This window comes from Scyliorhinus canicula, chromosome 1, assembly GCF_902713615.1.
Source record: "Scyliorhinus canicula chromosome 1, sScyCan1.1, whole genome shotgun sequence".
Lineage (NCBI taxonomy): Eukaryota > Metazoa > Chordata > Chondrichthyes > Carcharhiniformes > Scyliorhinidae > Scyliorhinus > Scyliorhinus canicula.
The window spans coordinates 4,498,174-4,524,619 of NC_052146.1; the positions used below are offsets into that span (position 1 = coordinate 4,498,174).

At 50.7% G+C, this 26,446-nt stretch overlaps 1 protein-coding gene across 1 annotated transcript in view; it reads left to right on the forward strand.

Moving 5' to 3' along the window:
- Positions 1-26,446, forward strand: part of adgrd1 (adhesion G protein-coupled receptor D1) — a 346,241-nt gene that overhangs the window by 137,054 nt on the left and 182,741 nt on the right. Inside the window, exons 10-11 of the mRNA XM_038802479.1 lie at positions 13,904-13,977; positions 20,757-20,880. Coding sequence (XP_038658407.1) covers positions 13,904-13,977; positions 20,757-20,880 — 198 coding nt within the window. The remainder of the gene's footprint in view (positions 1-13,903; positions 13,978-20,756; positions 20,881-26,446) is intronic.

The following is a 26,446-nucleotide window of genomic DNA, read 5'->3' on the forward strand; positions in this document are numbered from 1 at the left end:
CGACATGTCTTTCTATTCCTTTCTCCCTCTTATGGGCAACTCCCTCTAAATGTATCCCTTTTATTTAACTACGACCTGTGGCAGTGGCCGGGATTCTACCTTCTGGGGACTAAGTCCCCAAGCCGGCGGACGAACCGGCGCCAACCACTCCGAACTTTTGGGGGCTAGGTGGACGCCGGAGGGGTTTGCGCCGCTCTGCGCATGCGGCGAAGGGCCGGTGTGATCTCGCGCATGCGTGGAACGGCCGGCGTGGTTCCGCGCATGTGCAGACCGGCCGGCGTATTTTGGCGCATGCGCGGGGTGGGGGGGGGGGTTCTCTTCTCCGCGCCGGCCATGGCAGAGCCCTACCGGTGCGGAAGGAAGGAGTGCCCCCACCGAACAAGCCCGCCCTCAGATCGGTGGGCCCCGATCGTGGGCCAGACCACCATGTGGGCCCGCCCTAGGGTCGGATCCCCCCGCGCCCCTCCGAGGACCGCCCCTCTCCCCCCCCCCCCCCGGCTTACCTGCCAGGTCCCACCAGTACGTGAGTTGAGTGATTCACGCCGGCGGAACTGGCCAAAAACGGATGCCACTCTTCTCATCCGGCCTGGAGAATTGCCGGGGGGGGGGGGGGGGGGACGCTGGCAATGGGCCCCGACCGGTGTGGCGTGAATCCCGCCCCCACCTGAAAAACTGCGTTGGAGAGTCGGAAAATCCCGCCCAGTGAGTTCCACACTTTCCCGACTCTCTGGGTAAAGAGGCTTCTCCCGAATTCCCCTCTGGATTTATGAGTGACTTTTCGATGTTCCATCAGAGAAGATGGAAACAGCTTCACTGTGTCTACCCTATCAAAACATTGCATAATGTTTTCCTTTAATAAATTTAGAGAACCCAATTATTTATTTTTTTCCAATTAAGGGCCAATTTAGCGTGGCCAATCCACCTAACCTGCACATCTTTGGGCGAAATCCATGCAGACACGGGGAGAACGTGCAAACTCCACACGGACAGTGACCCAGGACCGGGTTTCAAACCCGGGTCTGCAGCGCCGCAGTCCCAGTGCTAACCACTGCGCCCCCGTGCTGCCCCACTGTGGTAGCATGACTAGGGGTATTACGGTACCTGGGAGTGTGAGCTGCCATTGGTGCAGAGGGCTCGCCGCCCATTGGCCCAAGTATCGTGTTCTCTGTATTCTCATTGGTCGAGAGGAAGGTAGCTCCGCCTACGAGGCGGGGTATAAGAACCCGTGCTCCCCAGCAGCCAGGCCATTTCTGTACTCCTGCTGGGCTCACTTCCTGCTGATTAAAGCCTTTCGATTCGGACTACACCTACGTTTCTTGTCCATTGATTGTGCATCACCCACATTTCATAATTTTAACAATTTCTCTGTCAGTTTGCTTCTCTCTTTTCCAGCACAAGTGAATCTTGGCCATTCAGGTAGTAATCTGCCTTCCTGTATTTGCTTCCAAAGTGAATAACCTCACACTTATCCAAATGATACTGCATCTGCATATATTGGCATGGATTGAGGATTAGTTAGCAGACAGCAGAGGGGAGGAATGAATGGGTTCTTTTCAAAGTGTCAGGTGGCATCCTGCCCCTCTTCAAATGGCCCATCTGAACAGGTGGTACAGATATTTAACAGGGGCATGAAGAAGCCGGCTATGGGGTCCATGGAAGCGCGGTTCCTATTCAGCTATCGTACCGCACCCCACATAACGGCAGCGGAACTACCGCTGGACCGAAGGCTGAGACATCCCCCTCGCCCCCCCTTAGCCTGACGTTCCCCGATATTGGCGTGAAAGTGGAGAAAAGACAGATTCCCCAGAAACAATCCCGCAGCAGACGGACGCAGGACAGATGTTCTCGGCCAGGGGACACACTATTTATCCGGAACTCTGGAGTCAGTGCCCCTTGGATCCCAGGCACTGTAGTAGTGGAAAGTGCTGTGAAAAGTATGAAGCGGACGGTGCAAAAGCACGTGGACCTCCTCAAAGGCAGGGAGCCCGCACCAGGACCGGCCCAGCTGGAGGAGTCAGCCCTCCATCCCTCCTGCCCGTCACCCAAGGTCCAAGTGGCAACCCCCTCCCCCCAACCCCCCGCCCCAGGCCAGGACACAGAGATGCGCGAGGTTGTAAACTCAGGGTAAGACATGGAAATACAACCGTCCATAGTCACGGACGACAGTCTCCCCAGGGAGCGGCCACCGACGACACCCCCCAGACGATCGGCGCGGAAGTGACGCACCCCGATGCGTTAAACTCCCCTTGATCGAGCCCCGCAACCACTGGAAAAGCAACCGTGGGTGATGCAACGAAGGAGGCCGCCTACATCCACTACGACAGAGGGGCTTGCGGACTTCGGGGTGGGGGGGGGGGGGCTGGAGGGATGTTACATCCCCTGCGAGACCCACGGAAACAACAGACCGATCTCCCAATGGGTATGGTGGAAGCTCACAAACTGGGACCCATTAATATCCATTATAAAAGACGGCCAGGAAGGGGATCGGCATCTTCGGATCGTTGTCCCGGCTAGGAGTGGATGTATCCCGCTGCTTTGCGACTTTACATTCCTTTGGAATAAACCTTTCTCGAGACTCTTGGGATTATAATACCTCCACCTCCCTCTCTCCCTCCCTCCTTTAACACACTCCTTAAAACTCATCCCTTTGACCAAACTGGTGGTCACCTGACCTAATATGAGGGGTGTTGGAACCAACAATTCTACGGACACGTGCTTGTAGGATTAGAATAGCGGTTTTAATAGACTCACAACAGAGCCAGCCTGTTCGCCATTGAACTTTCGGTGAACTGGCCGGCTGACCATGTGGCACTGATCTTTATGCAGCAGCTCCAGGGGGAGGAGTCCTGGGCAGAGCCAAGGGAGAAGCCCCGTACAATTCTTGAGCATTCCCAGAGCTACTCCCCCTGGTGGTCAGGTAGTGCAATTGCACTCACAATATAGACACATGTATATACAGATTATAATCCGGTGTGAATCACATTCACCACAAGGGGCAGCAGTGGCGCAGTGGTATTGTTGTCGGACTGGTAATCCAGCGACTCGGGGCAACACCTGGGGTTTGAATCCCACCACGGCAGACGGGTGAAATTTGAATTCCATTAAAAACCCGGAATTAAAAGTCTAAAGCCGACCATGGAACCATTGTCGATTTTGGTTCACTAATATCCTTGAGGGAAGGAAATCTGCTGTCCTTACCCGGTCTGGCCTACACGTGACTCCAGACCCACAGCAATGTGGTTAACTCTCCAATGTCCTCTGAAATGGTGGGCAGTTACGGATGGGTAATAAATGCCCAAATCGGCGATGCCCTCAATCCCATTAATTAATTTTTAAAGAACCCCCTATGTGGCTGGGGGACAAGTTCTGTTCAATGATCGTTCCTGTGAAGTAGTTTTGGATGTCTTACTACAATGAGGTTGCTACAGAAATGAAGACATTGCCAGCAATGTTGTGAATTGTGGCTTTCCCTCTATTTTCACTGATGTGAGAAAAGTATTCGTTGTGGGACTTAGTAACGGACCCAACAACAGCAGACTGTGCCTGCTAATTGCTAAAATATTGCTGTGGTCTGTCAGGAGAGATATTCTAGTTGCTTTGTCAAATCTGCCTGTGAAAGTTCTGGGATTGCAGGGTGGATTCTGGAAAGTTCCAATCATTTCTCAGTGAAGTCATTGGAATCCGGGGTTTCATGTGGTGAAGTAGTCAGAGGGAAGCAGTCAATGAGTTCAAACCAATCACATCATCACCGCAGTGTCGTTTCCAGCTCTCCTCAACCCAATAATAATAATGATCATCTTTTATTGTCACACGTATGAAGTGACTGTGAAAAGCCCCTAGTCGCCACATTCCGCCGCCTGTTCGGGGAGGCTGGTCCGGGAATTGAACCCGCGCTGCTGGCCTTGTTCTGCATTACAAACCAGCTGTCTAACCCACTGAGCTAAACCGGCCCAGCCCCAAAGGCTAATTTGTACTGTGCCTGCTGACATTCACTCTTTCTCCTGCTTTCAGTCAAACTTTTTCACTTAATTTGATGTGTCTCAAACAATTAACAATGGCTGTAAAATATTTAAATGAGTTTCTAAAGCCTCCAGTGTTCCTTTTGTAACACGTCACACCTGCTCCGATTAAATCTTGGATTCTGAGACCGGGATGTATATTTACAACTGCGGTGAGTAATTCACCTGCTGACCCTTCGCAAAGCCTGTCCGCCATCTACAACAGTCTTCTTCAAACTTTCTTTCCGGGGACCCATTTTTACCAACCGGCCGACCTTCGGGACCCAACCCGGCCGACCTTCGGGACCCACGCCGGCCGACCTTCGTGAACCAAGCCGGCCGACCTTCGTGACCCACGCCGGCCGACCTTCGCGACCCACGCCGGCCGACCTTCGCGACCCACGCCGGCCGACCTTCGCGACCCACGCTGGCCGAGCTGCGCGACCCACCATTTTCTCCTACCTTGTTTGCTGCTGACAAAAATGGAGGAAATAGTTTTGGGTCCCTTTGGCCCTCATACACGCTCCTCCAATGGAACCTGTTGGATGAAGGTGAAGCCTTCCGGTGTCGGAAAGTATGGAGTCTCCATCTGGCCAAAGTTCTGAATTTTTTTCCTGTAAAATTTTATCAAATAAAATCCCCCCCGAACGTGTAAAAAAAATAAAAAATAAAATGAATAAAATAAATGAATAAATGAATAAACCCCCCCCCCGAGCTTGTAAATAAAAAAAAAATTAAATGAATAAAATAAATGAATAAATGAATAAAAACCACAGAACTTGTGAAACGAAAAGCTGCGACCGTTTAAAAAAATAGCGGCTGCACTGCGCATGCGTTCCCGATTATCGGCGCGCATGCGCACTGATCATCGTGGGCGCATGCGCAATGCGGCCAATTTTATTTACATGTTCGTGGAATGGGAATGTGTGCCGACCATCGTGTGCGCATGAGGAATGTGGCAGAATTTTTTTTTAACATGTTCGCAGCCGCTTGGAGCCGGCGTTATGAAAAGCCGGCTGCTGCGCGGGGATTTGCGCGATCGGGAGCGCCTGGGACAACGGCTCTGCGACCCTCCCGACACACGCCCGTGACCCACCCGCGAGTCGCGTCCCCGACTTTGAAGAACACTGATCAAAATCTTTTACCTCTATTTGCGACAGTAGTTCATGTATTTTATTGTTGATGTTTTGTGCATCGGGGCTGGGCACAGGGGCTGATTTAGCTCACTGGGCTAAATCGCTGGCTTTTACAGCAGACCAAGGCAGGCCAGCAGCACGGTTCAATTCCCGTACCAGCCTCCCTGAACAGGCGCCGGAATGTGGCGACTAGGGGCTTTTCACAGTAACTTCATTGAAGCCTACTCGTGACAATAAGCGATTTTCATTCATCTACAAGACACAAGTCAGGAGTGTGATGGAATAATCTCCACTTGCCTGGATGATTGCAGCTCCAACAACACTCAAGAAGCTCAACATCATCCAGCACAAAGCAATCAATTTGACTGGCACCCCATTCACCCCCTTCAACATCCACTCCCTCTACCCCCAATGTTCAGCGGCAGCCGTGTGCACTCTCTACAATACGCCTTACAGCATCTGGCAACCCTCCTTCATCAGCACCTTCCAAACCCACGACCTCTACCATCTAGAAGGAAATGAAATGAAATTTGCTTCTTGTCACAAAGTTACTGTGAAAAGCCTCTAGACCTGGGACGTTAGCACCTGCAAGTTCCCCTCTCAGCCACTCACCATCCTGATGACAGCTCTGTTCCTTCACTGTCGCTGGGTCAAAATGCTGGAACTCCCTCCCTAACAGCACTGTGGGTGTACCTACACCACATGGACTGCAACAGCTCAAGAAGGCAGCTCACGCCCACATTCCTGAATGCAACTGGGGCTAAGCAATAAAGTCTGGCCCAGCCAGCGACGCTTACATCTCGAGAGTGAATATTAAAATAGTTAATTAGCAGTGCATGTTGTACTGCTGATTGATATATTGGCATGGAACAGCAGATTCCTGGGCAATGGACCAGTAAAGCTCAGGATGATGTGACCTGCCTTTGATAGGCAGCTTTACAATCATCAGATCGGCTGGGCTATAAAGGTTTTATTAGAAGCATAAAATAATTGACATGGGGAACAGTAAAATGCAATAAAAGAGAGTCACATCATTCGTCCTCCCTTCCTGTAAACGTAAATGGCAACCGCCAGTAAATCATAGATTCCAAAATCGGCTGTGGAAAGCCCGAAATTTAGTGGGTGTACTTTTAATCAGATGGTGTTGAAGGACAAGAATACATCCTTTCCCTCGTTCATTCCTAACTCAAGTCAAGTGAGTATGGACCCAATCAGAGCAGCGACGCAGGCCAAGGATTAAACCTGCCTCTTATTTGAAGAGAATTGCAATATTCCCAGTGCGACAAACCGCATTCCTTCAATCCCCCCGAACCATTGAGCGCTGCAATCTGATCTGTCTTGTCTGCTAAATATTTAGCCCCGTTCCTGCCTCTCCATCTGGAGTCTCTCAGTGGTGACTGATTACTCACAGAACTTGCTACATCCAAGACTGCCGGAGTTGCCTTTCTATGCCTGGCTACATCTGGTGATCACAGGATGTCTATTAATAGCCAACGTATAAGTGCCAAGATCCCGTCCAAGTGTAGCTGGCTCTCTCAGACACACAAAAAAACCTCCGTATGTTTTGGATCTGGCTCTTACAGGTGTAAAACAAGAACTTGGGCGAGATTCTCTGACCCCCCCGCCACCAGGTCGGAGAATCGCCGGGGGTCGGCGTGACTGCCGACCCCGCCGTCCTCCGAATTCTCCGACCCCCCCAAAAGTCGCCGCGACGTGAATCGCGCCGCCCGCCTCGGGGAACGGCGGCGACCGGCGCGACGCAATGGGCCCCGGGGCTGCCCGGATACTCCGGCCCGAAGTCCCGCCCGTTTCACAAGGGTCCCGCCGGCGTAAATCAAGGTAGGTCCCTACCGGCGGGACCCAGCTCGGTGGGTGGCCTCCTGTGTACTCGGGGGGTGCCCCCACGGTGGCCTGGCCCGCGGTCGGGGCCCACCGATCCGCGGGCGGGCCTGTGCCGTGGGGGCACTCTATTCCTACACGCCGGCCATGTCAGCCTCCACAATGGCCGGCGCGAAGGTGAACCCCCCCCCTGCACAGGCGCGGGGATGACGTCAGCAAACGCTGATGCTCCCGCGCATGCGCAGACCCGCGCCGGCTGGCGGAGTCCCTACGGCCCCAGCTGGCGTGGCACCAAAGGCCTTCCACACCGGCTGGCGGGGCACAAACTATTCCGGCGCCGTCCTAGCCTCTGATGGTGCGGCCCAACGCCGGAGTGGTTCCCGCCCCTCCACTGCGCCGTTTCTGCCCGCCCCGCCGATTCCCGGAAAATCCCGCCCCTTATTTTTTTGTATATAGAATTATAAAGAATGTACACCAGGCCATTTAGTCCAATCAATCTGCACCCAGTGTTGTTGCCACACGCAGGTCTAATCCTATCCATCGCCCTCATCTCAGTGAACCTTTCTATCCCCTTATCTCTCATGTACTCATCTACTTTCCTTTTGAAGCATCTGTGCGTTTTGCCTCAGCCGCTTTCCATGGTCACGGGTCCCACATTCTAACCACACTCTGGGGAAAGACATTAATGACTACTTGGTTCAATTCCCGTACCGGCCTCCCCGAACAGGCGCCGGAATGTGGCGACTAGGGGCTTTTCACAGTAACTTCATTGAAGCCTACTCGTGACAATAAGCGATTTTCATTTTTCATTTCATTATGCAAAAGGCACCTCATTGGCTGTAAAGCACGTTGAGACATCTGATGGTCATACATGGCGCCATATCAATGCAAGTCTTTCTTTCTTTTGGAAGTTGTTGGTGCCGGTTCGATGTTGGGCAAGAGTCGCCGCACAGAGCTAATTAGCATCGGTGTGCTGCTTCGCTGCAGGGTGGTGGGATATGGAACACATTCTCTGGTCAGTTGCAGCAACCTCCTGATGGTCCAGACTGTCAAACAGGCGGAGTGGCTGACTGTGTAGGGAGGGAGATATTGAGGCACCGCTCAGTGCCTGTCTACAGACAGACATTTGAAAGACACCTGACACCAGGTTATTCACCAGCTCTCGTGATCGTCTGAAGGGGAAAGGTATCACTAATGCTCACGTTTTTGAGTCCCTGGATCTGTTTTTTTTTAGACGTAATTCATTTTGGGAGACTTTGCTGACCTGGCCAGGAACTGCTGTTCTTCCTTGATTGCCCTCGGCAAGGTGATGAGTGTCTTGTTGAACTGATACTATCAATATTTAGCTTGGTATCCTGGCTTTTATAAACAGAGGCGCAAAGTACAATAGCAAGGAAGTGAAGCTAAACATTCGTAAATCACAGGTTCGGCCTCAAATGGAGGATTGTGTTCAGTCCTGGACACTGCGCAATCATACGGACGCCAAGGCCTTGGAGAGGCGATTTTACTCGAATGGGACCAGGGATGAGGGGAGAAGGTATTTCGGTTTAGTGGAGAGAGTGATACAGAACATACAGAGCAGAAGGAGGCCATTCGGCCCACCGAGTCTGCACCAACCCACCGAGAGTAGAGAGGTTGAGGTCGTTCCCCTTCGAGCAGAGCAGGGGTAAAAAGGAGATGGTGAAATTCACAAAGGGTTTCGACAGGGTCGATAGGGAGAATGTGTTTCCATTTGCGGGCAGGCGGGGCAGCAGGAGGAGGACTCCGATTTAAGATGATTACAAAATCACCCAGAGGAGTAATGGCTAGAAGGCGCCCAGTCACGCTCGGTCAGGTGCAGGTACAACTATAGCGCTGTTAGGAAAGGAGTTTCAGGATTTTGACTCAACGCCGGTTGAAGACATTACAATATGATTTTCCCAATCAGGATGGCGTGTGACATGGGAGTGGAACCTGGAGATGGTAGTGCTCCGATTTGCTGGCTACCTCTACAAGGCATTGTGCTATGTGGAGCATTGTGTATTATTCTGCTGCTAAAGTAGAGTGAGGTTTAAAATGGCTGGCCTCTTTCTGGGCCATTAAATGTCATTTTTTATGTTCCGGGTTCATATTGAGGTCAACCAGAAGCCCAATAGCTGTAAAGGTTATCGCTGAATCTGCCTCCACCACACCCCCCCTCTGGTTGTTTAATGATCTTCAATCTGTGTTCCTTTGGTAACCATCGCCAGAGGAAACTGGCACCTTATTTACTCCATCACAATCCCTCCTGAGTTTGGACATCTCTGTTAATGCCCCGTAACCTTGGGAACCATAGGAAAGATATGGCACAGAAAGAGGCCACTCTCAGCCTACGGTGTCGGCACCATTCTAACCCCACTTTCCAGCACCCAATATCTGGCCTTGCAGGTTCCAGCACTTCAGCTGCAGAAGCCGGCACCTTTTCAATGGGTTGGGGGTGCCTGCCTCTCACAGCAAAGCAGGTTAAGGGGGCTCGAGGGCCCCCCACATCACCCACCCATCCACGGGCAATGTTCCCCCACACACACAGGGGCATTACCCCCCACACAGCCCCAAACGAGGGCACCCCGCTTTGGGGCCGCTGAGGGTCTCCTCTTTTCAGGCCGTCCAACATCCCCTTACGGGCTTCCCCCTTTCAGGCCCCCCACCCTTCACCCCCCCCCCACACTCTTCCTACCATCTCTTGTCTCTCCTTTAATAGGCATGGCCCCCCTTGGCCCTGAGCCTTAGCAGTGCCACACTTGTAGTAGCAAGGTGGCAACCTGCCCCATCCTTGACTCTGCAGGGGGTCTCCAAAGTCCTGGGGGACCCTCCAGGCACCGCTCCACCTATACTGAACGGTCCCCAACTGGGGACACCTTGGCGAGGCCGATAAATGCCGAGAGCTGGTTAGACCCTGCGTCAGCGCAGTTAACTATGCGAGACTGGGGCATTGTGCGTGGTACCCATAAGACATAGAAGCAGAATTAGGCCACTCGGCCCATCGAGTCTGCTCCGCCATTCAATCATGGCTGATATTATTCTCAACCCCATTCTCCTGCCTTCTCCCCATAACCCCGGATCCCCTTATTAATCAAGAACCTATCTATCTCTGTCTTAAAGACACTCAGTGATTTGGCCTCCACAGCCTTCTGCGGCAAAGAGTTCCATAGATTCACCACCTTCTGGCTGAAGAAATTCCTCCTCATCCCTTTAGTCTGAGATTGTGTCCTCTGGTTCTAGTGTTTCCTACAAGTGGAAATATCCTCTCCACGTCCACTCTATCCAGGTCTCACAGTATCCTGTAAATTTCAATAAGATCCCCCCCATCCTTCTAAACTCCAACGAGTACAGACCCAGAGTCCTCAACCGTTCCTCATACGACAAGCTCTTCATTCCAGGGATCATTCTTGTGAACCTCCTCTGGACCCTTTCCAAGGCCCAGCACATCCTTCCTTAGATACGGGGCCCAAAACTGCTCACAATACTCCAATACCCAGATTGTGATGTCTCCCGCAAGGTTTTGCTCCCATCGGAGATCCTGGAGGAGACCTCTCCTGGCATTTACCGACCACATCCCGTTCCCATTCCGGTAGATCGCGTCCTCTATGTCCGATGCTCGGGATCCAAGAGCTCCCTGAGGAAGCTTGCCCCGAAATCTATAATATGGATGGAAGCATGTTTGGAGTTCAGTTGAATTGACCGTCCTGGGATGCTTTCAAACAAAGGGCTGCAGAGATTGGTTGAAAAAATTGAAAGTGAAAACACTCCCAACAAATACTGGGGGATCTCCCAGGGCGAACTGACCGCTGAGAAAGATAATCAATGCTTTCTGTAGCATGTGGGCTCGGCGATCTCTGTGTGGGTTGAGTGTCTCTCGGACAACAAATCAGAGAAAACCTTTCGAATGGTGTGGTAACGCAGAGGAAGGAACATAGCGTTAGCAGAAGGCCATTCAGCCCCTCAAGTCTGTTCCGCCCATTGATGAGATTATGGTTGATTCCTCTTTGCCTTGCGTTTACTGACCCTCAGAATCTTTAGACCCTGAGAAACAAAAATCACCAGAGTTTTTTATGAATTTGTTTCTCGATTCTACCAGAACATAAGAACATAAGAACTAGGAGCAGGAGTAGGCCATCTGGCCCCTCGAGCCTGCTCCGCCATTCAATTAGATCATGGCTGATCTTTTGTGGACTCAGCTCCACTTTTCGGCCCGAACACCATAACCCTTAATCCCTTTATTCTTCAAAAAACTATCTATCTTTACCTTAAAAACATTTAATGAAGGAGCCTCAACTGCTTCACTGGGCAAGGAATTCCATAGATTCACAATCCTTTGGGTGAAGAAGTTCCTCCTAAACTCAGTCCTAAATCTACTTTCCCTTATTTTGAGGTTATGCCCCCTAGTTCTGCTTTCACCCGCCAGTGGAAACAACCTGCCCACATCTATCCTATCTATTCGCTTCATAATTTTTAATGTTTCTATAAGATCCCCCCTCATCCTTCCAATGAGTACAGTCCCAGTCTACTCAACCTTTCCTCATAATCCAACCCCTTCAGCTCTGGGATTAACCTAGTGAATCTCCTCTGCACACACTCCAGTGCCAGTACGTCCTTTCTCAAGTGAGGAGACCAAAACTGAACACAATACTCCAGGTGTGGCCTCACTAACACCTTATACAATTGCAACATAACCTCCCTAGTATTAAACTCCATCCCTCTAGCAATGAAGGACAAAATTCCATTTGCCTTCTTAATCACCTGTTGCACTTGTAAACCAACCTTCTGTGACTCATGCACTAGCACACCCAAGTCTCTCTGAACAGCGGCATGCTTTAATATTTTATCGTTTAAATAATAATCCCGTTTGCTGTTATTCCTACCAAAATGGATAACCTCACATTTGTCAACATTGTATTCCATCTGCCAGACCCGAGCCCATTCACTTAACCTATCCAAATCCCTCTGCAGACTTCCAGTATCCTCTGCACTTTTCGCTTTACCACTCATCTTAGTGTCTTCTGCAAACTTGGACACATTGCCCTTGGTCCCCAACTCCAAATCATCTATGTAAATTGTGAACAATTGTGGGCCCAACACGGATCCCTGAGGGACACCACTAGCTACTGATTGCCAACCAGAGAAACACCCATTAATCCCCACTCTTTGCTTTCTATTAATCAACCAATCCTCTATCCATGCTACTACTTTACCCTTAATGCCATGCATCTTTATCTTATGCAGCAACCTTTTGTGTGGCACCTTGTCAAAGCCTTTCTGGAAATCCAGATATACCACATCCATTGGCTCCCCGTTATCTACTGCACTGGTAATGTCCTCAAAAAATTCCACTAAATTAGTTAGGCACGACATGCCCTTTATGAACCCATGCTGCGTCTGCCCAATGGGACAATTTCTATCCCGATGCCTCGCTATTTCTTCCTTGATGATAGATTCCAGCATCTTCCCTACTACCGAAGTTAAGCTCACTGGCCTATAATTTCCTGCTCTCTGCCTACCTCCTTTTTTAAACAGTGGTGTCACGTTTGCTAATTTCCAATCCACCAGGACCACCCCAGAGTCTAGTGAATTTTGGTAAATCATCATTAGTGCATCTGCAATTTCCCTAGCCATCTCTTTTAGCACTCTGGGATGCATTCCATCAGGGCCAGGAGACTTGTCTACCTTTAGCCCCATTAGCTTGCCTATCACTACCTCCTTAGTGATAACAATCCTCTCAAGGTCCTCACCTGTCATAGCCTCATTTCTATCAGTCGCTGGCATGTTATTTGTGTCTTCCACTGTGAAGACCGACCCAAAAAACCTGTTCAGTTCCTCAGCCATTTCCTCATCTCCCATTATTAAAACTCCCTTCTCATCCTCTAAAGGACCAATATTTACCTTAGCCACTCTTTTTTGTTTTATATATTTGTAAAAACATTTACTGTCTGTTTTTATATTCTGAGCAAGTTTACTCTCATACTCTATCTTACTCTTCTTTATAGCTTTTTAGTAGCTTTCTGTTGCCCGCTAAAGATTTCCCAGTCCTCTAGTCTCCCACCAATCTTTGCCACTTTATATGCTTTTTCCTTCAATTTGATACTCTCCCTTACTTCCTTAGATATCCACGGTCGATTTTCCCTCTTTCTACCGTCCTTCTTTTTTGTTGGTATAAACCTTTGCTGAGCACTGTGAAAAATCGCTTGGAAGGTTCTCCACTGTTCCTCAACTGTTCCACCATAAAGTCTTTGCTCCCAGTCTACCTTAGCTAGTTCTTCTCTCATCCCATTGTAATCTCCTTTGTTTAAACACAAAACACTAGTATTTGATTTTACTTTCTCACCCTCCATCTGTATTTTAAATCATATTATGATCGCTCCTTCCGAGAGGATCCCTAACTATGAGATCATGAATCAATCCTGTCTCATTACACAGGACAAGATCTCGGACCGCTTGTTCCCTCATAGGTTCCATTACATACTGTTCTAGGAAACTATCGTGGATACATTCTATAAACTCCTCCTCAAGGCTGCCTTGACCGACCTGGTTAAACCAATCGACATGTAGATTAAAATCCCCCATGATAACTGCTGTACCATTTCTACATGCATCAGTTATTTCTTTGTTTATTGCCTGCCCCACCATATCGTTACTATTAAGAAGAAGTCATTAATCCTGGCAACATGGCAACGCTGGATACTTCTGGCACCAAGAATCTCAGGATTTTAGTTCCAGAGGAATTGGAGAGTTTGGGAAATTTCAGGCAGTTCCACCCGGTAGAGGGATGGTCAAAAGTTAACAAATGGAGGCTTTCAAGATGATGAGAGGTTTTGATGGAGTAAATGGCGATAAATGCTTCACTGGGTCAATATCCTCAGGCAAGCCTCTGTCATTCTATGACGTCTAATGTTCTCGGCTCTCCCTGTCTTTCAGACACCAGCTCAGTATCACTACGCCTTGAACAAAACCAATCAGGTCTACCTGTGGTGCGCCTTCCTTGATTTCAGGTGAGTGGGTGAGGTTCCCTGTTCTATAAATCAGAGCCAAGTCTAATTTCAATCGCGTCAAGAAAGTCATGTATGTGTAAATGTCCCTTTAATCTCTCCTGGGCAGCAGACAGCTCCAGGTGCTTCGCAGATGGAGTGCTTTTGAAGTCTGGGCTGGGATTTTCTGACGCGTGAGACCGCTGATACGAGAATCTCGGCGGCGAGATCTCGTTCTCTGATTATCCTCGCCCTTCACCGGTGACCTAGTTTAAATACATTTTAATAAGTTTGCATGTGCATTTTGGGATTCTCCACCATATGGTTTCTCCACATTTAAAATTCCTGCTTTCTAAAAACGTGAAGCAGTCAAGGGGATCCCATCGTTGGGGGAGGGGGGGTGGGCGGTGTCAATGTAAGTCTCGCCCCTGGGAGGAGTGGCCATGGCAGTGCCAACCTCACAGTTCCATAGGTGGGCCTCTGGGGAGTCCTAATGGGGAAGGTTTCCCTTATGTGTGTGTGGGGGGTTCCCCTTATCCGTGAGGGAGGTCGCCCCGTGCTTGTGAAGGGGGGGGGGGGGAGGTTCCCCTTATCCGTGAGGGAGGTCGCCCCGTGCTTGTGGGGGGGGGGGTTCACTTATCCGTGGGGGTGGGGAGGGGGAAGCAAAGCAAGATCCCACAAACAGCAATGTTGCAATGATCAGGCAAACTCATCCAGCAGAGGGCAGCAGAGCAGAGCTACTGATCAGCTGTCCTGGGGGAATTTGCATTCGTGCAGTGCGGTCAGCCTAAGTTGAAGGGGAACCGGCGAAGGAGACCCAAGGAGTTTGAGTGAAGACAAGCATCCAGCAGAGGGCAGCAGAGCAGAGCTACTGATCAGCTGTTCTGAGGGAATTTGCATAATTCGGTCAGCCTAAGTTGAAGGTGGTTTGTGGAGAGGCTGTTGGCAAGTGACAGTTAAACCCGAAACACTTTGTGAGTGTTTCCCACCCTACCTCCTCCTCTAACCAACCCCCCCACCCCACGGTGGTTGGGAAGCGGGAGCAGGGGCCTGTCGTGAAGGTGAGTGAGTGCCTTTAAATTTGCTTAACTTTCAGCGGGAGCAGGGTTTGAGGTAATATCAGGTAAGCTCTTCCTTTCTTTTTCTTTTTCTTGTTTTTTTTAAATCTAGAGGTGATGTCAGGGAAGGCAGTACAATGCTCCTCCTGCAGAATGTTTGAGGTGAGGGACGCCGTCAGTGTCCCTGCTGATTTCATCTGTGGGAAGTGCACCCAACTCCAGCTCCTCAAAAACCGTGTTAGGGACCTGGAGCTTGAGCTGGATGAACTTCGGATCATTCGGGAGGCAGAGGGGGTCATAGATAGGAGCTTCAGGGAAGTAGTTACACCAAAGATTGGAGATAGATGGGTAACTGTAAGAGGGACTGGGAAGAAGCAGTCAGTGCAGGGACCCCCTGCGGTCGTTCCCCTGAGTAACAAGTATACCGTTTTGGATACTTGTGGGGGGGGGGGGACTTACCAGGGGTAAGCCATGGGGTACGGGCCTCTGGCACGGAGTCTGTCCCTGTTGCTCAGAAGGGAAGGGGGGAAAGGAGTAGAACATTAGTAATTGGGGACTCAATAGTCAGGGGCACAGATAGGAGATTTTGTGGGAGCGAGAGAGACTCACGTTTGGTGTGTTGCCTCCCAGGTGCAAGGGTAAGTGATGTCTCGGATCGTGTTTTCCGGGTCCTTAAGGGGGAGGGGGAGCAGCCCCAAGTCGTAGTCCACATTGGCACTAACGACATAGGTAGGAAAGGGGACAAGGATGTCAGGCAGGCCTTTAGGGAGCTAGGATGGAAGCTCAGAGCGAGAACAAACAGAGTTGTTATCTCTGGGTTGTTGCCCGTGCCACGTGATAGTGAGATGAGGAATAGGGAGAGAGAGCAATTAAACACGTGGCTACAGGGATGGTGCAGGCGGGAGGGATTCAGATTTCTGGATAACTGGGGCTCTTTCTGGGGAAGGTGGGACCTCTATAGACAGGATGGCCTACATCTGAACCTGAGGGGCACCAATATCCTGGGGGGGGAGATTTGTTAGTGCTCTTTGGGGGGGTTTAAACTAATTCAGCAGGGGCATGGGAACCTGGATTGTAGTTTTGGGGTACGGGAGATTGAGAGTATAGAGGTCAGGAGCACAGATTTGACTTCACAGGAGGGTGCCAGTGTTCAGGTAGGTGGTTTGAAGTGTGTCTACTTCAATGCCAGGAGTATACGAAATAAGGTAGGGGAACTGGCAGCATGGGTTGGTACCTGGGACTTCGACGTTGTGGCCATTTCAGAGACATGGATAGAGCAGGGACAGGAATGGTTGTTGCAGGTTCCGGGGTTTAGGTGTTTTAGTAAGCTCAGAGAAGGGGGCAAAAGAGGGGGAGGTGTGACGCTGCTAGTCAAGGACAGTATTACGGTGGCGGAAAGGATGCTAGATGGGGACTCTTCTTCTGAGGTAGTATGGGCTGAGGTTAGAAACAGGAAAGGAGAGGTCACCCTGTTGGGAGTTTTCTATAGGCCACCTAATAGTTCTAGGGATGTAGAGGAAAGGATGGCGAAGGTGATTCTGGAAAAGAGCGAAAGTAACAGGGTAGTTGTTATGGGAGACTTTAACTTTCCAAATATTGACTGGAAAAGATATAGTTCGAGTACATTAGATGGGTCGTTCTTTGTACAATGTGTGCAGGAGGGTTTCCTGACACAATATGTTGACAGGCCAACAAGAGGCGAGGCCACATTGGATTTGGTTTTGGGTAATGAACCAGGCCAGGTGTTAGATCTGGAGGTAGGTGAGCACTTTGGAAACAGTGACCACAATTCGGTGACCTTTACGTTAGTGATGGAAAGGGATAAGTATACCCCGCAGGGCAAGAGTTATAGCTGGGGGAAGGGCAATTATGATGCCATTAGACATGACTTAGGATGTGTTGGTTGGAGAAGTAGGCTGCAAGGGTTGGGCACACTGGATATGTGGAGCTTGTTCAAGGAACAGCTATTGCATGTTCTTGATAAGTACGTACCAGTCAGGCAGGGAGGAAGGGGTCGAGCGAGGGAACCGTGGTTTACCAAAGACGTGGAATCTCTTGTTAAGAGGAAGAAGGGGGCCTATGTGAAGATGAGGCATGAAGTTTCAGTCGGGGCGCTTGATAGTTACAAGGAAGCGAGGAAGGATCTAAAGAGAGAGCTGAGATGAGCAAGGAGGGGACATGAGAAGTCTTTGGCAGGTAGGATCAAGGAAAACCCAAAAGCTTTCTCTCGGAATGTCAGGAATAAAAGAATGACTAGGGTAAGAGTAGGGCCAGTCAAGGACAGTGGTGGGAAGTGGAGGCTGAGGAGATAAGTGAGATACTAAATGAATACTTTTCGTCAGTATTCACTCAAGAAAAAGATAATATTGTGGAGGAGAATGCTGAGACCCAGGCTATTAGAATAGATGGCATTGAGGTGCGTAGGGAAGAAGTGTTGGCAATTCTGGACAAGGTGAAAATAGATAAGTCCCCGGGGCCGGATGGGATTTATCCTAGGATTCTCTGGGAAGCCAGGGAAGAGATTACTGAGCCTTTGGCTTTGATTTTTAGGTCATCATTGGCTCCAGGAATAGTGCCAGAGGACTGGAGGATAGCAAATGTGGTCCCTTTGTTCAAGAAGGGGAGTAGAGATAACCCCGGTAACTATAGGCCGGTGAGCCTAACGTCTGTGGTGGGTAAGGTCTTGGAGAGGATTATAAAAGATACGATTTATAATCATCTAGATAGGAATAATATGATTAGGGATAGTCAGCATGGTTTTGTGAAGGGTAGGTCATGCCTCACAAACCTTATTGAGTTCTTTGAGAAGGTGACTGAACAGGTAGACGAGGGTAGAGCAGTTGATGTGGTGTATATGGATTTCAGTAAAGCGTTTGATAAGGTTCCCCACGGTCGGCTATTGCAGAAAATACGGAGGCTGGGGATTGAGGGTGATTTAGAGATGTGGATCAGAAATTGGCTAGTTGAAAGAAGACAGAGAGTGGTAGTTGATGGGAAATATTCAGAATGGAGTTCAGTTACGAGTGGCGTACCACAAGGATCTGTTCTGGGGCCGTTGCTGTTTGTCATTTTTATAAATGACCTAGAGGAGGGCGCAGAAGGATGGGTGAGTAAATTTGCAGACGACACTAAAGTCGGTGGAGTTGTAGACAGTGCGGAAGGATGTTGCAGGTTACAGAGGGACATAGATAAGCTGCAGAGCTGGGCTGAGAGGTGGCAAATGGAGTTTAATGTGGAGAAGTGTGAGGTGATTCACTTTGGAAAGAATAACAGGACTGCGGAATATTTGGCTAATGGTAAAATTCTTGGTAGTGTGGATGAGCAGAGGGATCTCGGTGTCCATGTACATAGATCCCTGAAAGTTGCCACCCAGGTTGATAGGGTTGTGAAGAAGGCCTATGGTGTGTTGGCCTTTATTGGTAGAGGGATTGAGTTCCGGAGCCATGAGGTCATGTTGTAGTTGTACAAAACTCTAGTACGGCCGCATTTGGAGTATTGCGTACAGTTCTGGTCGCCTCATTATAGGAAGGACGTGGAAGCTTTGGAACGGGTGCAGAGGAGATTTACCAGGATGTTGCCTGGTATGGAGGGAAAATCTTATGAGGAAAGGCTGATGGACTTGAGGTTGTTTTCGTTAGAGTGAAGAAGGTTAAGAGGTGACTTAATAGAGGCATACAAAATGATCAGAGGGTTAGATAGGGTGGACAGCGAGAGCCTTCTCCCGCGGATGGAGGTGGCTAGCACGAGGGGACATAGCCTTAAATTGAGGGGTAATAGATATAGGACAGAGGTCAGAGGTGGGTTTTTTACGCAAAGAGTGGTGAGGCCGTGAAATGCCCTACCTGCAACAGTAGTGAACTCGCCAACATTGAGGGCATTAAAAAATTTGTTGGATAAGCATATGGATGATAAGGGCATAGTGTAGGTTAGATGGCCTTTAGTTTTTTTTCCATGTCGGTGCAACATCGAGGGCCGAAGGGCCTGTACTGCGCTGTATCGTTCTATGTTCTATGTTCTATGTTCTCTACGTATTGGCTTTGGGACTTCACTTACCTGAGAGGGTAAGACCGATCTTTGGTCCAAACTCTGACAGTTCAGCACTCACTCAGCGCTGAGATTGATAGTCAGGCTCGACCGTCGAAATCAAATCCTGGGCTGTGCTACCTGAACCCAAAATGTCCTGATTGGTTGGTGAGAGTGCTCCTCCCTGAAGAACAGCTGTCAGAGGGAATGGGGTCAGAGAGGAGTTCTCACTCCTGATTTTCCTGGGTCTCGACCTGTCCCTCTCCCAGGTCGGCCCATTTGCTCTGGGTGTGGGGTGGAGTGTTTCTCTCATAGTGGATGAGACACTGAGCATGGTGAGGACCCAGCTCCAGATGATTTTTCTCCTGGCAGCCAATTTTGCGTAAACTCATTCTGTGCTCGCTCCTAGATTTGTTTACATGACTGTGGTATGTACGTATGCGAGAGGCGGGGGCGGGGGGTAGATGGGCTCGGACTCCAAGCCTTTATTCTCAGTCTCTTGGTGTTCACTCTCTCGTCCGTGGACACTTTGTTTACATATTAATGAGCGGGCATGTTGATAGGGTACATCACTTCCTGCCACACAGGAAACAGGCCCATCCGAAATTCCATCCAGAGCCTTTCTGATGGCCAGTGAAAGACCAGCTTTCCTCATGCTGGCCAATATATTCAACACTCCCCACTGACCCTCCCAACACCTACATCCGCTCCCCCCCACCCCCCACCCCCCCCCCGAAAAAAGGGGGGGAAATCCCAGAATCCTTAGGAGGAAATATATTCTGGATCATCCCTCTCCAGTTGAAAGCAGTACAGGAGATCACACGGACCATGTGTTGTCCATAAAGACACCACGCGATACCTGTTCCAGTCAGGAGCTCCCGATTGAGGAACAGAAGCCAGCACCCAACACACCATCTAGCAACACATTCCAGGGACTCACTGGGAAACAGGAACCATCAATCAGTCAGTCTGCTTCTGCTCCAATACTCTTCAAACTCATGTCCCTGTCATCCTCCCCAATCTCCTGAACTGGAATAATTCACCAATAGAGGACAATCCCCAGTCCTATCATTACTTTAATAATAATAATAATCTTTATCAGTGTCACAAGTCAGTTTACATTAACTCTGCAATGAAGTTACTGTGAAAAGCCCCTAGTCGCCACATTCTGGCGCCTGTTCGGGTCACAGGGGGAGAATTCAGAATGTCCAATTCACCCAACAGCACGTCTTTCGGGACTTGTGGGAGGAAACCGGAGCACCCGGAGGAAACCCACCCAGACACGGGGAGAACGTGCAGACTCCGCACGGACGGTGACCCAAGCCGGGAATCGAACCTGGGACCCTGGCGCTGTGAAGCAACAATGCTAATCACTGTGCCGCCCATATAGACCTTTATAGACCACGATAAGGCCCCGTCTGTCTAAACTACTGAAATGTAAATAGGACATGGCCCTAGAGCTTGTGTGAATGCCCAAGGTTGATAAATTTAGGGATCGTTCTTCACGCACTGCACTGAATCATTAGCAAGTCCACGTGTCACCCGCAATGTGTGGGTCCCAATACTCCGACACAGTGCCCCCAGTGGCCTGTGGAATAACAGAATGATGACCTTTGACATGTCGTGAATAGCTTGATTAATACAAACCTGTTAACTGGCTCACAATCTCTGGATTGGTTAGGAATCCTCAGTGACCTTTTACCTCTCTCAACCTCCTCACAGCTCGGGCTCTGCTGTTTGGTCTAATGAAGGCTGCATTCGGATTGGCGGGAACATTTCGTACTCCGTTTGCCTCTGCAACCACCTCACCAACTTTGCCATCCTCATGCAAGTGGTTCCCTTGGAGGTGAGTGGGTTAAATACTCGATGGGACATCAATAAACATCTTCCAGGGAGAAATAAAGAGAACAATGGAACTTCAATGACAATTCAGCTTGCCTCTCGGGCCTTGCCTTCAAGTTTAGTTTATGTTGCAAGTGGAACTGTCAGCCATCCTGTGCACAGTAAGATCCCACAGTCAAATCAGATGAATGATCAGTTAGGTTAATGTCGTTGGTGTTAATTGAGGGAGGACTGGTCGGGACACCGGGGGAGGAGTTTAAGGAAGGACATGTTTGCCTTGGGGACAGTACAGCGAAGGCTCACTGCAATAGTGTCTGGGACGAAGCGATTGCCCCATGGTACCATGATGTGTTAGGCAGGTTGGTTCGATGTGGACTGCACTCGATGCAGGGAAGTGAGAAACAGACGTCTAACACTGGAGAAGATCCAACACTGTTTTATTCAACTATAGAACTGCTATACATATTCAGCTGTGGGTCGACACTATACTGATCTGACTGGTGACCTGACCAGACTGACTAGCTACCGCATGGTGTTTGCACTGGCTAGCTCGTGGACTCTGACTGTCTCAGTAGCTGGGTCCTGAGAGAGCGGAAAACCTCATGCCCTCTGGCTTTATCGTGGTAGTGTCCTGTCTGGTGATTGGCTGTACTGTGGTGTATGCTTACTGGTCATCCTATAGAACATAGAACATAGAACAGTACAGCACAGAACAGGCCCTTCGGCCCTCAATGTTGTGCCGAGCCATGACCACCCCACTCAAACCCACGTATCCACCCTATACCTGTAACCCAACAACCCCCCCCCCCCCTTAACCTTACTTTTATTAGGACACTATGGGCAATTTAGCATGGCCAATCCACCTAACCCGCACATCTTTGGACTGTGGGAGGAAACCGGAGCACCCGGAGGAAACCCACGCACACAGGGGGAGGACGTACAGACTCCACACAGACAGTGACCCAGCCGGGAATCGAACCTGGGACCCTGGAGCTGTGAAGCATTTATGCTAACCACCATGCTACCCTGCTGCCCCAATCACTGCCTGTCTGCATCTTACTATCTACATGAGTGGATATTATGACAGTGAGAGGCTGAGTAAATTGAACCTGTGCACTCTAGAATAGAGAAGAATGCGGGTTGATCTGATTGCGAGGGGCCTGAGAGGGTGGACACCGAGAGATTGTCTCCATTGGGCGGGGAATTTCAAACACAGGGCCCAGCCTCAGGATCAGGGGGTCGATCATTCAGGTCTGAGATCAGGAGAAATGTCTCGAAGGATTGTGAAGCTTTGGAATTCTGTACCCCAGAGGGTTGTGGATGCTCCAACGTTGAATATATTTACGGCCAAGATAGACAGATTTTCAGTCTCTTAGTGACTGAAGGGAGCGGGCGGGAAAGTGGGCTTGAAGCTCAAAGATCAGCCATGATCATATTGAGCGGTGGAGAATGCTTGATGGGCTGAATGGTCCTTCTCCTATTCCTTGTGTTCTCGGGTTATCCTTGCTCCTATTCCAGGAACACCATTGTTTTGTGCTATCCAACTAAACTAACAGATGGAGCCACGATTAGTGACTCAGGCAAGCATGTTTTAGGTCTGAATATCCATTTGCCGAATCAGGCAGCGCAAATCATTCTGATGATTCACAACTGTTTTGTTGCATTATAATTCAGTCCAAATAGCAGTTTCCACTCTTCCCTTCTGGATCCTCTCTCTTCCTTGTCCAAAAAACAACCTCCTTCCAGGGGAAAACCCAGTGTTGAAATACAGGAAGAAGTCTCACAACACCAGGTTAAAGTCCAACAGGTATGTTTCGAATCACTAGCTTTCGGAGGCCAGCTCCTTCCTCAGGGCTCATCTGAGGAGGTTGTCCAGTTTTTTCCTGCACTGGTCTACAGTCCGGGTCACCACCCCGATGGCGCTGACGGCGGCTCCCACCTCTGCCCAGGCACAGCGAACAATGGCGCACGTTGACCTCCGACCTGGTCCGGGGTATAGCATGAGCTACCCTCCTCCATGGAGGCAAGGAGGGGTCTCCAATTTGGCGTCCTGGAATCGGGATGCTGCTCACCTTGCGGCCATCTTGGGTGTGACGCTTTGTGTGTGTGTGTGTGTGTGTGTGTGTGTGTGTCCGAGGGGGAGAGTCCATTCTGTGCAGCCGTGGTGTCGCGCCAATCACGGAACCAGCGAATCGGCCGCCGGTCCGTTGACATCGTGATGGGTTTCCCAATGAGCCCGTGCTAGCCCCTTGGGAATGGTTGAATGGCTGCAGCTGGGGACCCCATCACGCCGTCGTGAAACTCCAGCGTAGGGCAGCACGGTGGCCTAGTGGTTAGCACAACCGCCTCACGGCGCTGAGGTCCCAGGTTCGATCCTGGCTCTGGGTCACTGTCCGTGTGGAGTTTGCACATTCTCCCCGTGTCTGCATGGGTTTCGCCCCCACAACCCAAAGATGTGCAGAGTAGGTGGATTGGCCAAGCTAAATTGCCCCTTAATTGGAAAAAATAATTGGGTAATCTAAATTTAAAAAAAAAGTGAAACTCCAGCAATTTCACGACGGCGTCAACACTGAATCTCATTTTCGGAGAATCCAGCCCCATTTGGGGCAAGATTTGAATTCCATTTCCCGGCTGTAAGATCAGTCAGTGTGTGCTTATCCCAGCACCCATTTCCCGGCTGTAAGATCAGTCAGTGTGTGCTTATCCCAGCACCCATTTCCCGGCTGTAAGATCAGTCAGTGTGTGCTTATCCCAGCGCCTATTTCCCGGCTGTAAGATCAGTCAGTGTGTGCTTATCCCAACGTTTCATTCCTCAATGTCGCAGGGAGCGCAGCAAACTCTGGAACATACGTTGGAAGATTCAGCCCTTAACATCGATTGGATTTCACTGATTTCAGATGTTGCCATTTATCAAGAGTGCAGTAATAATAATAATAATAATAATCACCGCTTATTTCACCAATAGGCTTCAGTTAAGTTACCGCTTCACACAGTCTACCTTGCGCTGCTTTGACAGTTTTATGAATGGGAAACAACTTGGGCTGGATTCTCCGATTCTGCGGCCATGTCTCACGAACAGAAGTTCGATGACGCCCCTGCTGGCATTCTCCGTCCGGTGGGGGGGGGGGCTAGTCTAGCACCGCGCCACGTAAACCCCCGGCTTTACCTGCGGATACGGACGCAGAATGGCCGGGTCCGTGGCCGAGCATGAGGAGCCGGCCTGCCAAAAATTGTCCCCCTGTAACACCCCTCACCACCCCCGGACCCATCCCCCACCAGCACCCCCCAGCCCCCGCCTGAGCCAGCGGAACGCCCCCCCCCCCCACCGACGTGGCGGCGCTGGACACAACCCCCAGCAGCCACGCGAGGTCGCTGAAAGGTGTGAGCACACTAACCCCAAGCCACCGGGGACTCGGCCCATCGGGGGCCGAGCATTGGGGAAGGGGCCCTCAGCTGTCGTTTCTGAGGAGGAGGAGCATCAGAAAAACAGCGCCGCCCCCGATTCCAGCATCAATATGGATTTTCCGGCTGATCGCCGATAGCAATTTCAACGTCGGTTGTCGGTAAATCCAGCCCCCATTTTAAAATTCTTATTAAATTGGATTCTAATTTCCCTCCATGGCCCCTACACCCCTCCCTATCTCTGTAACCTCCTCCAGCCCCTACACCCCCTCCCTATCTCTGTAACCTCCTCCAGCCCCTACACCCCTCCCTATCTCTGTAACCTCCTCCAGCCCCTACACCCACTCCCTATCTCTGTAACCTCCTCCAGCCCCTACACCCCCTCCCTATCTCTGTAACCTCCTCCAGCCCCTACACCCCCTCCCTATCTCTGTAACCCCCTCCAGCCCCTACACCCCTCCCTATCTCTGTAACCCCCTCCAGCCCCTACAACCCTCCCTATCTCTGTAACCTCCAACAGCCCCTACAACCCTCCCTATCTCTGTAACCTCCAACAGCCCCTACAACCCTCCCTATCTCTGTAACCTCCAACAGCCCCTACAACCCTCCCTATCTCTGTAACCTCCAACAGCCCCTACAACCCTCCCTATCTCTTTAACCTCCTCCAGCTCTACACACCTCGCTATCTCTGTAACCTCATCCAGCCCCTACAACCCTCCCTATCTCTGTAACCTCCTCCAGTCCCTACACCCCTCCCTATCTCTGTAACCTCCTCCAGTCCCTACACCCCCTCCCTATCTCTGTAACCTCCTCCAGTCCCTACACCCCCTCCCTATCTCTGTAACCTCCTCCAGTCCCTACACCCCCCCCTATCTCTGTAACCTCCTCCAGTCCCTACACCCCCTCCCTATCTCTGTAACCTCCTCCAGTCCCTACACACCCCTCCCTATCTCTGTAACCTCCTCCAGTCCCTACACCCCCTCCCTATCTCTGTAACCTCCTCCAGTCCCTACACCCCCTCCCTATCTCTGTAACCTCCTCCAGTCCCTACACCCCCTCCCTATCTCTGCAACCTCCTCCAGCTCCCTACACCCCCCTCCCTATCTCTGTAACCTCCTCCAGCCCCTACACCCCCTCCCTATCTCTGTAACCTCCTCCAGCCCCTACACCCCTCCCTATCTCTGTAACCCCCTCTAGCCCTACACCCCTCCCTATCTCTGTAACCTCCTCCAGCCCCAAAACCCTCCCTATCTCTGTAACCTCCTCCAGCCCCTACACCCCTCCCTATCTCTGTAACCTCCTCCAGTCCCTACACCCCTCGCTATCTCTGTAACCTCCTCCAGCACCCGACACCCCCTCCCTATCTCTGTAACCTCCTCCAGCCCCTACAACCCCCTCCCTATCTCTGTAACCTCCTCCAGCCACTACAACCCCTCCCTATCTCTGTAACCTCCTCCAGCCCCACTCGCCTCTCTATCTCTGTAACCTCCTCCAGTCCCTACACCCCCTCCCTATCTCTGTAACCTCCTCCAGCCCCTACACCCCCTCCCTATCTCTGTAACCTCCTCCAGCCCCTACACCCCTCCCTATCTCTGTAACCCCCTCTAGCCCTACACCACTCCCTATCTCTGTAACCTCCTCCAGCCCCAAAACCCTCCCTATCTCTGTAACCTCCTCCAGCCCCTACACCCCTCCCTATCTCTGTAACCTCCTCCAGTCCCTACACCCCTCGCTATCTCTGTAACCTCCTCCAGCACCCGACACCCCCTCCCTATCTCTGTAACCTCCTCCAGCCCCTACACCCCCTCCCTATCTCTGTAACCTCCTCCAGCCACTACACCCCTCCCTATCTCTGTAACCTCCTCCAGCCCCACTCGCCTCTCTATCTCTGTAACCTCCTCCAGTCCCTACACCCCCTCCCTATCTCTGTAACCTCCTCCAGCCCCTACACCCCCTCCCTATCTCTGTAACCTCCTCCAGCCCCTACACCCCTCCCTATCTCTGTAACCCCCTCTAGCCCTACACCACTCCCTATCTCTGTAACCTCCTCCAGCCCCAAAACCCTCCCTATCTCTGTAACCTCCTCCAGCCCCTACACCCCTCCCTATCTCTGTAACCTCCTCCAGTCCCTACACCCCTCGCTATCTCTGTAACCTCCTCCAGCACCC